The 14071-nt window shown below is 42.7% G+C and overlaps 1 protein-coding gene across 1 annotated transcript; it reads left to right on the forward strand.

Annotated features, from left to right (window-relative positions):
* The first annotated feature begins 2153 nt into the window (after positions 1 to 2153).
* Positions 2154 to 13573, forward strand: LOC125120995 (vascular non-inflammatory molecule 3-like). The gene is made up of 7 exons (XM_047769328.1): positions 2154 to 2433; positions 2532 to 2662; positions 7588 to 7780; positions 8511 to 8802; positions 10122 to 10495; positions 11531 to 11704; positions 12893 to 13573. The coding sequence occupies exons 1-7, from the start codon at positions 2221 to 2223 to the stop codon at positions 13019 to 13021; spliced, it is 1506 nt and encodes a 501-aa protein (XP_047625284.1). The 5' UTR covers positions 2154 to 2220; the 3' UTR covers positions 13022 to 13573.
* The last annotated feature ends 498 nt before the right edge of the window (positions 13574 to 14071 follow it).

Raw genomic sequence — 14071 nt, forward strand, 5'->3', positions numbered from 1 at the left:
TCGGTCCCTGCTCTTGCTCAGCGGGTTGACGATCCGGCGTTGCCCTGAGCTGTGGTGTAGGTTGCAGACGCGGCTCAGATCCCGCGCTGCTGTGGCTCTGGCGTAGGCCGGTGGCTACAGCTCCGATTCAACCCCTAGCCTGGGAACCTCCATATGCCGCGGGAGCGGCCCAAGAAATAGCAACAACAACAACAACAACAAAAAGACAAAAGAATTCTGCCTTATGTATTGAAAAGCAGAATTATGTTTATTATAATACAAAACTTTAGAATCTAAATTTCCTAATCCCACAATAATTTCAGACTGTAATTCAAATTATGTACTTGAATGTTTAATTTAAAACCTTGTTTGAGGAGCTCCTGTCGTGGTGCAGTGGTTAACGAATCCGACTAGGAACCATGAGGTTGCAGGTTCGATCCCTGCCCTTGCTCAGTGGGTTAAGGATCCGGCATTGCCGTGAGCTGTGGTGTAGGTCGCAGATGCGGCTCGGATCCCGCGTTGCTGTGGCTCTGGCGTAGGCTGGCAGCTACATCTCCTATTTGACCCCTAGCCTGGGAACCTCCATATGCTGCGGGAGCAGCCCAAAAAATGGCAAAAAGACAAAAAAAAAAGAAAACCTTGTTTGAATAATTTGTGTCCACAATCCCTATTCGTGATACACACATAAGAGGCAAAAGCATTACTAACCACACTTGGTAATGAAATAGTTAATGTATGTTCTTTCTGATTTCAACATAATAAAAAGTTGATATACTTCCTGAAATCAGGGAGAATGAAGGGAAACTCCCTTGTTTCTTTTTGATTCTATTCAGAAAGTCAAGTCAACCAAGACAACGGGTAGAATTTCACATTGACATTTGAAAATAAGTCCCTTATTTATAACAAAGCAATTCCTCTGTCGTATGTTCTCATCTTGTCCTCAGGGTTTTTTGTTTTTGGTTTTTTTTCCTGAAATGAATTTGGTTGTTTTTTGATTTGTGTGTGTGTGTGTTTGTTTTTTTTTGTTGTCTTTTTAGGGCTGTACCCATGGCATATGGAGGTTCCCAGTTTAGGAGTCGAATTGGAGCTGTAGCTGCGGGCCTATGCTACAGCCACAGCAAGGCCGGATCTAAGCTGTGTGTGCAACCTACACCACAGCTCACAGCGATGCCAGATCCTTAACCCACTGAGCAAGGTCAGGGATCAAACCTGTGTCCTCATGGATACTAGGTGGGTTCATTAACTGCTGAGCCACCACAGAAACTCCAGAAGTGAATTCATATCTGATGGATATCATTTCAGGGCATAAGGACATATGGAAACTCACCAGGAGGCCTAGGAGAAAGAAGGCATATTCAGATAATGAAAAAAACTTGATGTTGAGTGATGTACTATTATAAGTATCTAAGGAAGAAGGCTTAACTGGAAAAATAAGCAGATTCTATAAAGATGAAGAAATTGCATGACTCTAAAGCCTAGCTCCTTGATTTTCTGCATAAAAACCCCATAGGAATAGCTGGATTCCACAGAGGACCAGAGACTCAGCCTGGTAGACACCTGTCATCATTGACCATGTCATCATCTACCTATGTTTTACACAGTGTCAGGTAAAGTTACAATATTTCAGACTATGCCATAGTCTTTCCAAGAGAAACTGGCAACGGTGGTTTCTGCTGATCGCTCCTTATAATGGCAACACGCTCCTTATAATAGAGCCACTAGTCATGAACAGTGAGTTCAGTCATTAGCATTTGTGTAACTGTTCTTTCCTCCCATTTTGTGAACTCTGTTAAACCAGGTTTGCCTTACCCTCTGTTCTGTGTCTGTCACAGCAAAATAAGTTTATTTGCACAAATTGTTGTTGTAATAGGTCCTAATACAGTGATCCAATATTGGTCTTTTAAATGGAAATATTGAACTACCCAGGAAAATATATTTTATTAAAAGAGAAGAGTTCAATATCCAGTGTGTTTTGGAAAGCGGTGGACTCCTCTTCTTGGCATGTTAATTCCACTTAGAGTTGGGTGAACCTCTAAATGATACAACAACACTGAGACTAGAGTCAATCCAATTATGTACTTTTTGCGCAACACCCTCTCCCAACCCTGGGTTGTGTAATATATTCCTGAGAAAGTATAAATAGCTGGTAGCAGGCAGGCAGGTCTTTATTATAAAAGTTTTTCCAGGGATACAAAACAGAAGACTCTGAGTTTGTTTATCAAAGCGCACAGAATTTCAGCTATGATTGTATCACGTGTCCCAAAATATACAGCCATTCTGGCCCTCTTGGTCCTGGGTGTTGGTGCACTGGACACTTTCATTGCTGCAGTGTATGAGCATGCTGTCACATTACCAAACAGAACGGAAACACCTGTGCTGGAAAAAGAAGCTTTGTTCCTGATGCACAAGAACATAGATGTTTTGGAGACAGCAGTTAAACTGGCAGCCAGACAGGTATGGCTGGGATATTGGAAAGGCAATTTGAAACATGGTAAGAATGGGAGTGTTTGGAACTTAGGAGAAACTCTTCTGCTCCTACTTGTTTTGAGCAGGGTGCACATATCATTGTGACCCCAGAAGATGGAATTTATGGCTGGGTCTTCACCAGGGAGACCATTTATCCCTATCTGGAGGATATCCCAGACCCTGGAGTGAACTGGATTCCATGTAAATATCCCCAGAGGTAATGTCATCAACCGTGGGGTTTTTTGTTTGTTTGTTGTTTAAGCTTGCAGTATTGTAGAATACTAATTTATTGCAAATTCAGGAAGCTTGACTAGTATTCTTGCTGACCAATTATCAGCCTGTGGCATTGGACTCACCCTTGTCATTCTTCATAGTATATACCATCTGGCATGTCTTCTGTTTGGTCAAGGACTTGAGATGATGATGTCTGGTTGATTATTTATTGTACTTATCTCTAATGAACAGTATGTGGACACAGTTTCTACAATAGATGTGCTTAACTGGATTTCAACAAAGTGAGAAAGTTGTGATATCTAGGACTTAGATTCCCAAATATGAGTGTGTGGTTCATCCATGAACACCTGCCTCCTTTGTAGAAATGGTAAAAGGAGGAGTAGGTTTATGTTTCAAAGGGGCTTCAAGGGATTTCCTGTTGTGGTGCAGTGGAAACAAATCCTACTAGTAGCCATGGTCCCACTCAGTAGGTTGGGTATCTGGTGTTGCTGTGAGCTGTGGTGTAACTCACAGACATAGCACGGTACCTGAGTGACTGTGGCCGTGGTGTAGGCCGGTAGTTATAGCTCCAATTCGACCCCTAGCCTGGGAACTTCCATATGCCACAGGTGTAGTCCTAAAAAGCAAAATAGTAATAATAATTTTAAAAGGGGGCTTTTATATTGGCATGGAATATAATCAGTATGGTGAGTGGAAATTGCATAGCACTTAAAAAAGGAACTCTTGAGATCTCATTCTACCATTCCTGGCTGAGTGATGGGGGGCAGACAACCAAAACAGTTTGACTTCTCTATTTCTTTTTTTTCTTTTTCTTTCTTTCTTTTTTTTTTTTGGCTGCACCCATGGCATGTGGAAGTTCCTGGGCCAGGGATCAAACCCATGCTACAGCCGTGACCTAAGCCACAGCAGTGACAATGCCAGATCCTTAACCTGATGAGCCACTGGGGAACTCTGAGATCTCTATTTCTTTATTTGTAAAACAGGGATAATAAAATTTCCGCTCCTACATCCCTTTACAGTGTAGGAATGAGTGTCCAGTGAAGTAAGACCTCTAGAATCTGTACTGTACACTGTGGCGCTCTCGCCAGTGTTAGCTGTCACCATTACATTTTTTTTAACAGAAGGAGCTAGATCTGAAATTTTGTTTTCTTGTCCACAAAGAAATTTTAGCAATTGTTGGTAGCTATAACTTAAGCATAACGTTCTTAAAGAATATCTGTATAAAATAGAAGAAAGATTTTTGAAAATAAATTATTTTAGGTGAATTTACTTTAAAAATAGGTTATATGCAATGCATTTTTTTTTTCTTTTTCTTTATAGGGCCGTACCCGCAGCTTATGGAAGTTCCTAGGCTAAGCGTTAAAATGGAGCTGCAGCTGCCAGCCTACACCACAGCCACAGCAACCCTGTGACCTACACTGCAGCTCACAACGCCAGATCCTCTAACCCACTGAACGAGGCCAGTGATCAAACCCACATCCTCATGGATACTAGTCAGTTTCTTAGCCCTCTGAGCCACAGTGGGAACTCCTATAATCCTTTTAAATGGCAAAATCAATGCATTAAGAAGTAATTTAATTTGCTAATTTTAAACCTACATGCTTTTGTTCAGAACTATTATCTTAGCCCACAAGAAGAGAAACTTTAATAATTTTGACATGTTTGAAATTGATTGGAAAGGTCAAGTCCAACATAAGCAGGGATTTTTCAATTTTGGAAAAGTATTCTCTGAATGTTGCGATCTGTGTTTATAGTAATCATGTAACAATGATGCAATGTCTACTTGATCATGGGGCTCTTCCCTGAGCAGGAAGGACTCGTGATTTACAGTAACTCAAGAGGCATAAACTAAAACACACTCAATTTGCCTAGGTTGATAAAACTGACTTTCCTGGGGGAAAGATGTCCTGAAGCCTGATAATTAGTCTTCAAAAAATTATTTTCAGGAGTTCCTATTGTGGTTTAGTGGTTAACGAATCCACAACTAGGAACCATGAGGTTGCAGGTTCGATCCCTGGCCTCGATCAGTGGGTTAAGGATCCGGCGTTGCCGTGAGCTGTGGTGTAGATTGCAGATTCAGCTCGGATCCCACATTGCTGTGGCTCTGGTGTAGGCTGGCAGCTACAGCTCTGATTGGACCCCTAGCCTGGGAACCTCCAAATGCCGCAGGTGCAGCCCTAGAAAAGACAAAAAAAAAAAAATTTCAGTAGGAAAGGTAGGTGACTAATGAAACTTTAATATTATGGAGACTTGCAGACATTTACTCAAATGGCAAGCTTTCAGCTCTGTGTTGTGGAAAGGAGAAATCCAATATTTAATATAAAGGTAATATTCGTTAAGAAAGCCACTGTTTGTTCCCTGGTAACATTTATCCCTAAAAGGATCCTAAAAGTTCACATGGCTCTCTTTCTTTCCTCTTTAAAAACATTTCCAGTATTGGAGTTCCTACCATGGCTGCAGCAGAAACACATCCAACTAGGAACCAGGAGGTTGCAGTTTCGATCCCTGGCCTCGCTTGGTGGGTTAAGGATCTGGCAGTTGCTGTGAGCTGTGGCGTACGTTGCAGACGTGGCTCGGATCTAGGGTTGCTGTGTCTCTGGCGTAGGCTGGCGGCTACAGCTCTGATTAGACCCCTAGCCTGGGAACCTCCATATGCTGCAGGTGCAGCCCTAGAAAAGACAAAAAACAAACAAACAAAAACAACAACAACAACAAAAAACATTCCAGTATTTAAACACTGTGAGTAGAATAATGACACATCTCATGCTTCCTTGGGTTTTCCCCACAAGGAACAAATAAGAAATATTAAAATACCACTAATTATTCAGCCAAAAAGAGGAAAACAAAATAAAATGTATAATAGTTTTATGAAAGGCTCTAATGAATGTGAATGTTGACAATATTCCCTTGTTTTTCCCGAAGGCAAAATAAAACAAATAGTCTGAAACAATAGCATACATCTGTGCTCCAGGTTAAAAGATTAGCTTGACATCAATTGCAGAGTGACTGACAGACCATGACGAACCTGAATGGTCTCTAGAAGGAATCAAGTCATTAGTGTCCTGGGCTGTATCCTGTGCACATTATGTCATTAAATGTATGTAGCAGGTGGAATTATTCTCATTTGAAATATGAGGGGCAAGGGGGGAGTTCCCATTGTGGCTGAGCGGAAACGAATCTGGCTAGCACCCGTGAGGATGCAGGTTTGATCCTTGGCCTTGCTCAGTGGGGCTCATAATTGATAATTAGCCTGGCTGGAATTCAAACACAGCCATTTCCATTGAATCGTGCTAACAGAGCAGACTCTGAGTGACTGGAAGCCCCACACTATACTTGAAAATTTCAGTGACTAGTGAATCCATTTCTTAGTGTGTTCTGGATGCTAGAAATTTTAATCTTGCTTTCCGACTGAAATCTCTCTATGACTTCCTTTGGTATTCGTACCGCCTCTATATTGTGTTCAGATACTTGACTTTTCTTCCTCTAATTAGATTCTTTCAAGTATTTGAGGCCAGCCATGATCTTGCTTCTTCCCTCACCTCAACCTCTTCCTATTTCTAAGATAAATATCCCCAATCTGGATGGTTTGGGCATTACTTTTCAAAGTAATTTCTTTCTTTCTTCTTCTTTTTTTTTTCTTCTGTCTTTATAGAGCTGCACCTGAGGCATATGGAGGTTCCCAGGTTAGGGGTCTAATCAGAGCTGTAGCTGCCAGCCTACATCACAGCCACAGCAACGCTAGATCCTTAACCCACTGAGTGAGGCCAGGGATCGAACCTGCATCCTCATGGGTGCTAGACAGATTCGTTTCCTCTGAGCCACAATGGGAACTTCTGAAAAGTAATTTCATAGTCTGTATTTATCATGGGGTCTCACACGAGGGTCGTCTAAGGTAGAAGGGAAGCTATTATGTTGTACTGACAGATGAGAACACTGAGTCAGCACAGTGAAATGCTTTCTTCCTTTTCTTTCCTCTTTAAAAATATTTCCTAGTAATAATGCTGCATTTGTTCTCTGTAGAAGATGACCTGCCTGGGACCATCCTTTTTTTTTTTTTTTTTTTTTTTTAAGGGCTGCACCCGTGGCATATGAAGTTTCCCAGGCTAGGGGTTGAATTGGAGCTACACCTGTTGGCCTACACCATGGCCACAGCAACACCAGATCCAAGCTGCATCTGGGACCTACACCACAGCTCATGGCAATGCTGCATCCTTAACCCACTGAGCGAGGCTAGGGATCGAACCTGCATCCTCACGGATACTAGTCAGATTCATTTCCCCTGAGCCACGACAGGAACTCCCCAGTCTGGGACCGACTATTTACTGCCTCCTAGTAGAACTGTGGCTTGGACTATGGAAAAGGTTCTCCCTGCTAGAGAGTCTGTTAAATTTTAAGCTCTTCACTTACCCTCCTGGGAGAACTGCATATGAGGAAGTGTTGCTTCTCTTCTTTCTCCTCTTCCTCCTCCATTTTTCCTGTACTTCAGTCTTATACTGCCATCTCAAGTCTGGCACATTAAAGTAACCAGCTTTTGGAGTTCCCGTTGTGGCTCAGCAGGTTACGAACCCAACTAGTATTCATGAGGATGTGGGTTTGATCCCTGGCCTCACTCAGTGGGTTAAGGATCTGGCATTGCTGTGAGCTGTGGTATAGGCAGGCAGTTGCAGCTCTGATTCAACCCCTAGCCTGGGAACTTCCATATGCTGTGCCTGCTGCCCTTAAAAAAAAAAAAAAAAAAGTAACCAGCTTTCATAAAGATGAAGATGGTAGTACATGTGAGTTTTTAAATGTTTTCTCCTGATTCTTAGCATAGAGCTGTTGTGTTATAGGTAACAAGTAAATAAACTTGTATCACTTTGGAAGTTCAACAATTACATGGTAAGTTTAAGGCCATATCTGTTGAATTAGGTTTGGCTACACCCCAGTGCAAGAAAGGCTCAGCTGCCTGGCCAAGCACAACTCTATCTATGTTGTGGCAAATATTGGGGACAAGAAACCATGCAATGCCAGTGACCCTCAGTGTCCCCCTGACGGCCGTTACCAATTCAACACTGACGTGGTGTTTGATTCTGAGGGCAGGCTGGTGGCCCGCTATCATAAGGTGAGAATCACTAGTACCTTAGCTAAGCTTGATTGACTTCTTATTTATGATGTCCTTGTATCTTGTCTGTTGAATGTTGGTGAGGGAATGGCTATCAGTGCATTTCTTAATTATTACATTGAGTCAATAATAGGTATTTAATTTACTTTGGTTTCATATCAGGGCTCTGAATTTGCATAAAATAGAATGTGGTAGAATATTCAAACAAATGTGCTAATCGTCTCACAAGGATTTTAATATTCTAGCAGAAAGAAGGAGAAAAGCTCCTTCTTATCACTTGGTTTAATATCAGAGTTAGTTTTTCACCCAATTTGTTAAAACTTTACTCATTCATTCCATTAGGACTTTGTATTTTATTTTTATATTTTTTGCTTTTTATTTTTTTTATGGCCACGCCCACGGCATATGGAATTTCCCAGGCAAGGGGTCAAATCGGAGCTGCAGATGCTGCCTACGCCACAGCCACAGCCATGCCAGATCTAAGCCCAATCTGTGACCTACACCCCAGCTCGTGGCAAGCCAGATCCTTAACCCACTGAGCCAAGGCCAGAGATGGAACCCACAACCTCATGGTTCCTAGTCGGATTCATTTTGACTGCGCCACGACTGGAACTCCCCTATGTGTAACAGTTTTTAATACATGCACTGGAGAAAAAATTTTATGCATATTGATCACCTCTATTTGGTACTTTTCTTACTAATTTTCCTCTTCTTTGCTTTTTGTTAACAGTACAATCTTTTTGCACCTGAAATTCAATTTGATTTCCCCAAGGATTCAGAATTTGTGACTTTTGACACTCCTTTTGGGAAGTTTGGCATTTTCACTTGCTTTGACATTTTTTCTCGTGACCCGGCTGTGGTGCTGGTGGAAGAATTTCACGTTGACAGCCTTCTCTACCCTGCAGCCTGGTACAACACGCTGCCCCTCCTCTCGGCTGTCCCCTTCCACTCGGCGTGGGCCCGAGCCATGAGAGTCAACCTGCTTGCTGCAAATACCCACCACACTGGCATGCACATGACAGGTACCTCACAAGGGGCGGCCACAGTCTTGGGAAGGCTTCATTCGTTTTCAAGCCACACTTTGCTCTAATGATTCCTTTGGTTGGGAGTAGGGGGGATGTGGCATACGGAGCTGCCAGGCCGGGATCAGATCCAAGCCACAGTTGTGACCTAAGCCTTGGCTGTGGCAACACTGGGATCCTTAACCCCCTGGGCCAGACTGGGGATGGAACCTGTGTCCCAGCGTCCCCAAGATGCTGCCAATCCCATTGTGCCACAGCAGGAATTCCTCTAATTATTCTTTTATTAACTCTAATGTCACAAAATTAGTAATAGTGTGAGTGAAAATGAAGCAAACACGAGACTCTCAACTTCATATGAGGGGAAACTGGAGTTAGAAAGAAGTTAGGTCATGTGAAGAAAGCAAAGCCAGATCTAAATGATGTTGCAGCCAGCATGCATTAGTAATGTTGAAAGAAATCTTGCTGTTGAGGTGATAAAATCCCTTTAGACTTAATCAGATTTTTAGAGCTTATCCCTGTTCAAGGTAAAACAGGCTCCCCTAGACTGCTTTGCTGTTTGTTGATTCAAATAAAGAATCTCAGACACAAGCACATTAGATAGGTCAGTGGAGTGTTAAAATTATTCTTTTATTTTTGGGAAATTTGTTAGTTTGTTGTTAAGTTGGCTAAAGGAAGGGGAGCTTAAGTGAAAAAAAATAAGTTATCCAAGTCAAATGATAGTTTTAGTGTAAGTAGTCATTTACGGAGGATGCAGAGTCAAATTAGAATTTAGGCCAAGGTAACAGCTGTATCTTTTTTTTTTTTTTTTTTTTTGCCACATGCAGAAGTTCCCAGGCCAGGGACTGAACTCACGCCACAGCAATGACAATGCTGGATCCTTAACCTACTGTGCCACCGGGGAACTCCCCCCCTTTTTTCCTTTTCCTTATGCTTTCATAAGGATATTTCATTTCATTTCTTCCTTCCTTCTTTCCTTTTTTTCTTTCTTGCTTGCTTTCTTCAGCTGCACTTGCAGCATACGGAAGTTCCCAGGTAGGAGTCAAATTGGAGCTGCAGCTGCCAGCCTATGCCGCAGCCACAGCAACACCAGATCCAAGCCACATCTGCAACCTACACCGCATCTTTCGGCAACACTGGATCCTTAACCCATTGAGCAAGGCCAGGGATTGAACCTGTATCCTGATGGTTACTAGTTGGGTTCTTAACCATTGAGCCACAATAGGAACTCCTATATTTCATTTCTTATGGAAGTGATTCTATTAGTTTGTCATCATGCCAAATTTGAAACCAGTATTGGTGTTTCTTTGTGTCACCCGTAGGGAGTGGAATCTATGCACCAGAGGCCGTCAAGGTGTATCACTATGACATGGAAACAGAGAGTGGCCAGCTGATGCTCTCAGAATTGAAGTCCCGACCTCGAAGAGAACCCACCTACCCTGCAGCTATTGACTGGAGTGCTTATGCCAGAGGTGTCAAGCCATTCGAGTCCGAACATCTGAATTTTCCAGGGATGATTTATTTTGATGAGTTTACTTTCACAGAGCTTAAGAGAAACACAGGAAATTATACAGTTTGTCAGAAAGACCTGTGCTGTCATTTAACTTACAAGATGTCTGAGAAACGAACAGATGAGGTGTACGCAGTAGGGGCCTTTGACGGACTGCATACAGTACAAGGCCAATATTACTTACAGGTAGAAACTCTCCAATATGTTAGAATGCTTTTTTTGTTTGTTTTTGTTTGTTTGTTTGTTTTTAACTGTTTTTTCTTCTAGGTCATCATTATATTTAAAAATTGTGCTAGGGGAGTTCTCACTGTGGCTCAGTGGGTTATGAACCCAACTAGTATCCATGAGGATGTGGGTTTGATCCCTGGCCTTGCTCAGTGGATTAAGGATCCTGCATTGCCATGAGCTGTGGTGTAGGTGGCAGATTCAGCTCAGATCCCATGTTGCTGTGGCTGTGGTATAGGCTGGCAGCTTCAGCTCTGATTCGACCTCTAGCCTGGGAATTTCCATATGTTGCGGGTTCGGCCCTAAAAAAGGACAAAAAGACAAAAAAAAAAGAAATGAATATTTTAAAATTGAACAGCTTAAAGTCCTTCCTTATTCTTTGCCCTGACTTAATTGTACTCTAAACACAATCTCCTGTAAGCTAAAGATTAGGCACCCTGAGCACAATTGCCTGTGGGTTCAAGATGTTTTTTAGGAACTTTCCTAGTTTGTTCTAATGTCTCATCGAGATGCCCTTTCTGCGAGTACTGTTATTCTAGGCAATAACCCAGAAGACCACCACCATGATCATGCCGAGATCTCCTGACTCCAGCTTTGATGACTAAGACTCCTCCAGAGAAAGAAGATTGCATGTTTGACCCCACCCTGAAAACCTATCTCAAAACCTGTTTTTCTCCTTTTTTTACTATAAAGCTCCTTGCAATTCTTTCCACTGGGGGCAGGGAGGCACAGTCTGCAGCACATAAGCCTGCTGTGGCCTCCTTTGCCTGGCAAAGCAATAAAGCTATTTTTTTCTCCTTTACCCAAACCTCTGTCTCTGCGTTTCAATTCAGCACGAGCAGACAGAGGCCGAATTTCAGCAACACTATGAGTTGCAATTTTTATAAAACTGCTTAGGAGGTAGCCTAACAATTCCTCTGTTCCTTGAAATTTTGTTTTTAGCTGAGAAACGATTTCCAAGATTTCCAACCCCTGCTCTTTTCTTTTCCTACATAGATATGCACGTTACTGAAGTGTCAAACCACGGACCTGAGCACTTGTGGGGAGCCCGTGGGGTCAGCTTTTACCAAGTTTGAAGAATTCTCCCTCAGTGGCACATTTGGAACGAGTTATGTTTTCCCACAGCTCGTCCTTAGTGGGAGTCAGCTTGCCCCTGAAACTCATTATGAGGTAGGAGGTTTTAGAAGGATATGTATCTATGAACAGATAGGGTCATGACAATCTGAGTAATAACGAGACGGGATTGCACTATTGTGGTTCACGTTCTACAAGCAACACCTTCGAAAGAAACTATGATGTGGAAGACAAGTGGTTCTAGACTCTCTTTAGACTGTGATGGAGAATTGGGAGTTTATTTTTCTACCTTAATATGATTATGAGATACAAGGCAACAAGAAGGTTATGGAGAAAATAAGATAAAAATATTGATTGCGGAGTTCCTGTCGTGGCTCAGTGGAAACGAATCTGACGAGTATCCATGAAGACCCAGGTTCCATCCCTGACCTCGCTCAGTGGGTTAAGGATCTGGCATTGCCGTGAGCTGTGGTGTAAGCTGCAGATTTGGCTTAGATCTGACGTTGCTGTGGCTGTGGTGCAGGCCTGCAGCTACCGCTCTGATTTGACCTCTAGCCTTGGAAATCCCATATGCCGAGGGTGTGGCCCTAAAAAGACCAAAAAAAAAAAAAATTAATTGCTGATGATGACGAGCAGCTAATGTTTATTTGCATGTTGGAGAAGGTGCCAGTTGACTACATTAAGTAATGCATCTACAACTTATTTCATGGGTGCATTATTCTGTGAAGTTGTAATAATGACAGTAATAATTGATACCTTGTATAGTGTTTCGTGAGCTAAAAGAACTCTTTTTAACCTATTATCTTAACCCTCGGTACCGTAGATTTCATGTTCACCCAAAGTCTCTCTAACATTCGACCTGTAGATCTGAAACAGGGGTCTCTGACTCCAAATTTTGTGTACTTTTGACTATTCCATGCTGCTTTTATTTATTTATTTTTTTGTCTTTTTGCCTTTCCTAGGGCTGCTCCCGCGGCATATGGAGGTTCCCAGGCTAGGGGTCGAATCGGAGCTGTAGCCACCGGCCTACGCCAGAGCCACAGCAACGCGGGATCCGAGCCACGTCTGCGACCTACACCACAGCTCACGGCAACGCCGGATCCTCAACCCACTGAGCAAGGCCAGGGATCGAACCCACAACCTCATGGTTCCTAGTCGGATTCGTTAACCACTGAGCCACAGCAGGAACTCCTCCATGCTGCTTTAGAGTGATGTTGTCAGAGAAGATCTCTGGGCTGGAAACCAGCTCTGGTTTGGAGTTAACCCTTTGCTCTCTTTGATCAGGTTTCAAGAGATGGACGTCTTCGGAGCCGAGGCAGAGCCCCTTTGCCCATTCTGGTTCTGGCCCTATATGGACGAGTGTTTGAAAGGGATCCTCCACGCTTAGGGCAGGGACCTGGGCAAGTTCAATGATCCCCTTCCCTGCCAGCCTTTCAGCGTTAGCCTGGCAAAGAGAGAGGAGAAAGAGAGAGCCCTTAAGCTTTGTCTAGAAGAGATGTCTTCACTTTGCTGAAACAACAGACTTAAGAAGATTTAAAGAAGAACGGATGTGTGTGCACAGTCTACATTTCACACATCCCGTAAAGCACAAATGCATTTTTAGAAGCCGGGTTCATCTTCTGTGTAGATGCTCTTAAGGATGTGTCAGTACGTCTATGTATAGGACAAGAATTTAAATGGGAGGAGGGACCCAGAAGAATCCTTTTGTGGTATCTGCTCTAACATAGGTGAATAGTTTCTATCATTTGTAAATGCATAGGATAAGCATTGAAATTGCAGAAGGTATTTGATCAACTAGGATACAGGAAGTTAAAAAACAAGAGTATCTTGTAAAGTAATTTTAAATAACTTTTAAACTAATTAAAACTGTTCCATTCTCTCTTCTCTTATGGTCCTTTACTATAGAAATCAGGTATTTAGAATGACAATGAAAAAAAGAAATGAATAAATGATCTCTTTCAGACCACACAGTGGGTGTTTTCTTTTGAAATTATTCTATCCCAAAATCTATCCAGCCCCCCGGTGAAGCCCCTTCATACTCCAGGATTTGTTGCAGCCTGTGCTGCAATGGGAACCCTTCTGTCATCTTTCTCCCAGTTACCTTTGGTCCCTTGACCTTGGCACCCTGAGTCCTTTTCCTGGTTGGTCACTTATTAACTCTGTGAAGAGATGCATGTGAGACAGGGGGCGCTCCAGGATGTGTGGGAGAGGTTGAGGATCATTCTGAGTTTGGGGACACCTTCCCCACCTCCACCTAAAGATATAACAATTGTCTTCCTAGACTTTTCTCAGGTGTTTATTTCCACTTAGTTTAATTCAGTCTAGTTCTAGGAGGCTGAAGACATCTGGGCAGCAGAAAATGTCCTTGGTCTCTGCTTCTCTCATTCCTGGAGTCCCTCTCTAGGGGCTATGATGCTTGAATTCTAGGATTGCTCCTGTGCCCCAAACTATTCTCTTTGTGCA

Source organism: Phacochoerus africanus, chromosome 2 (assembly GCF_016906955.1).
Source record: "Phacochoerus africanus isolate WHEZ1 chromosome 2, ROS_Pafr_v1, whole genome shotgun sequence".
Lineage (NCBI taxonomy): Eukaryota > Metazoa > Chordata > Mammalia > Artiodactyla > Suidae > Phacochoerus > Phacochoerus africanus.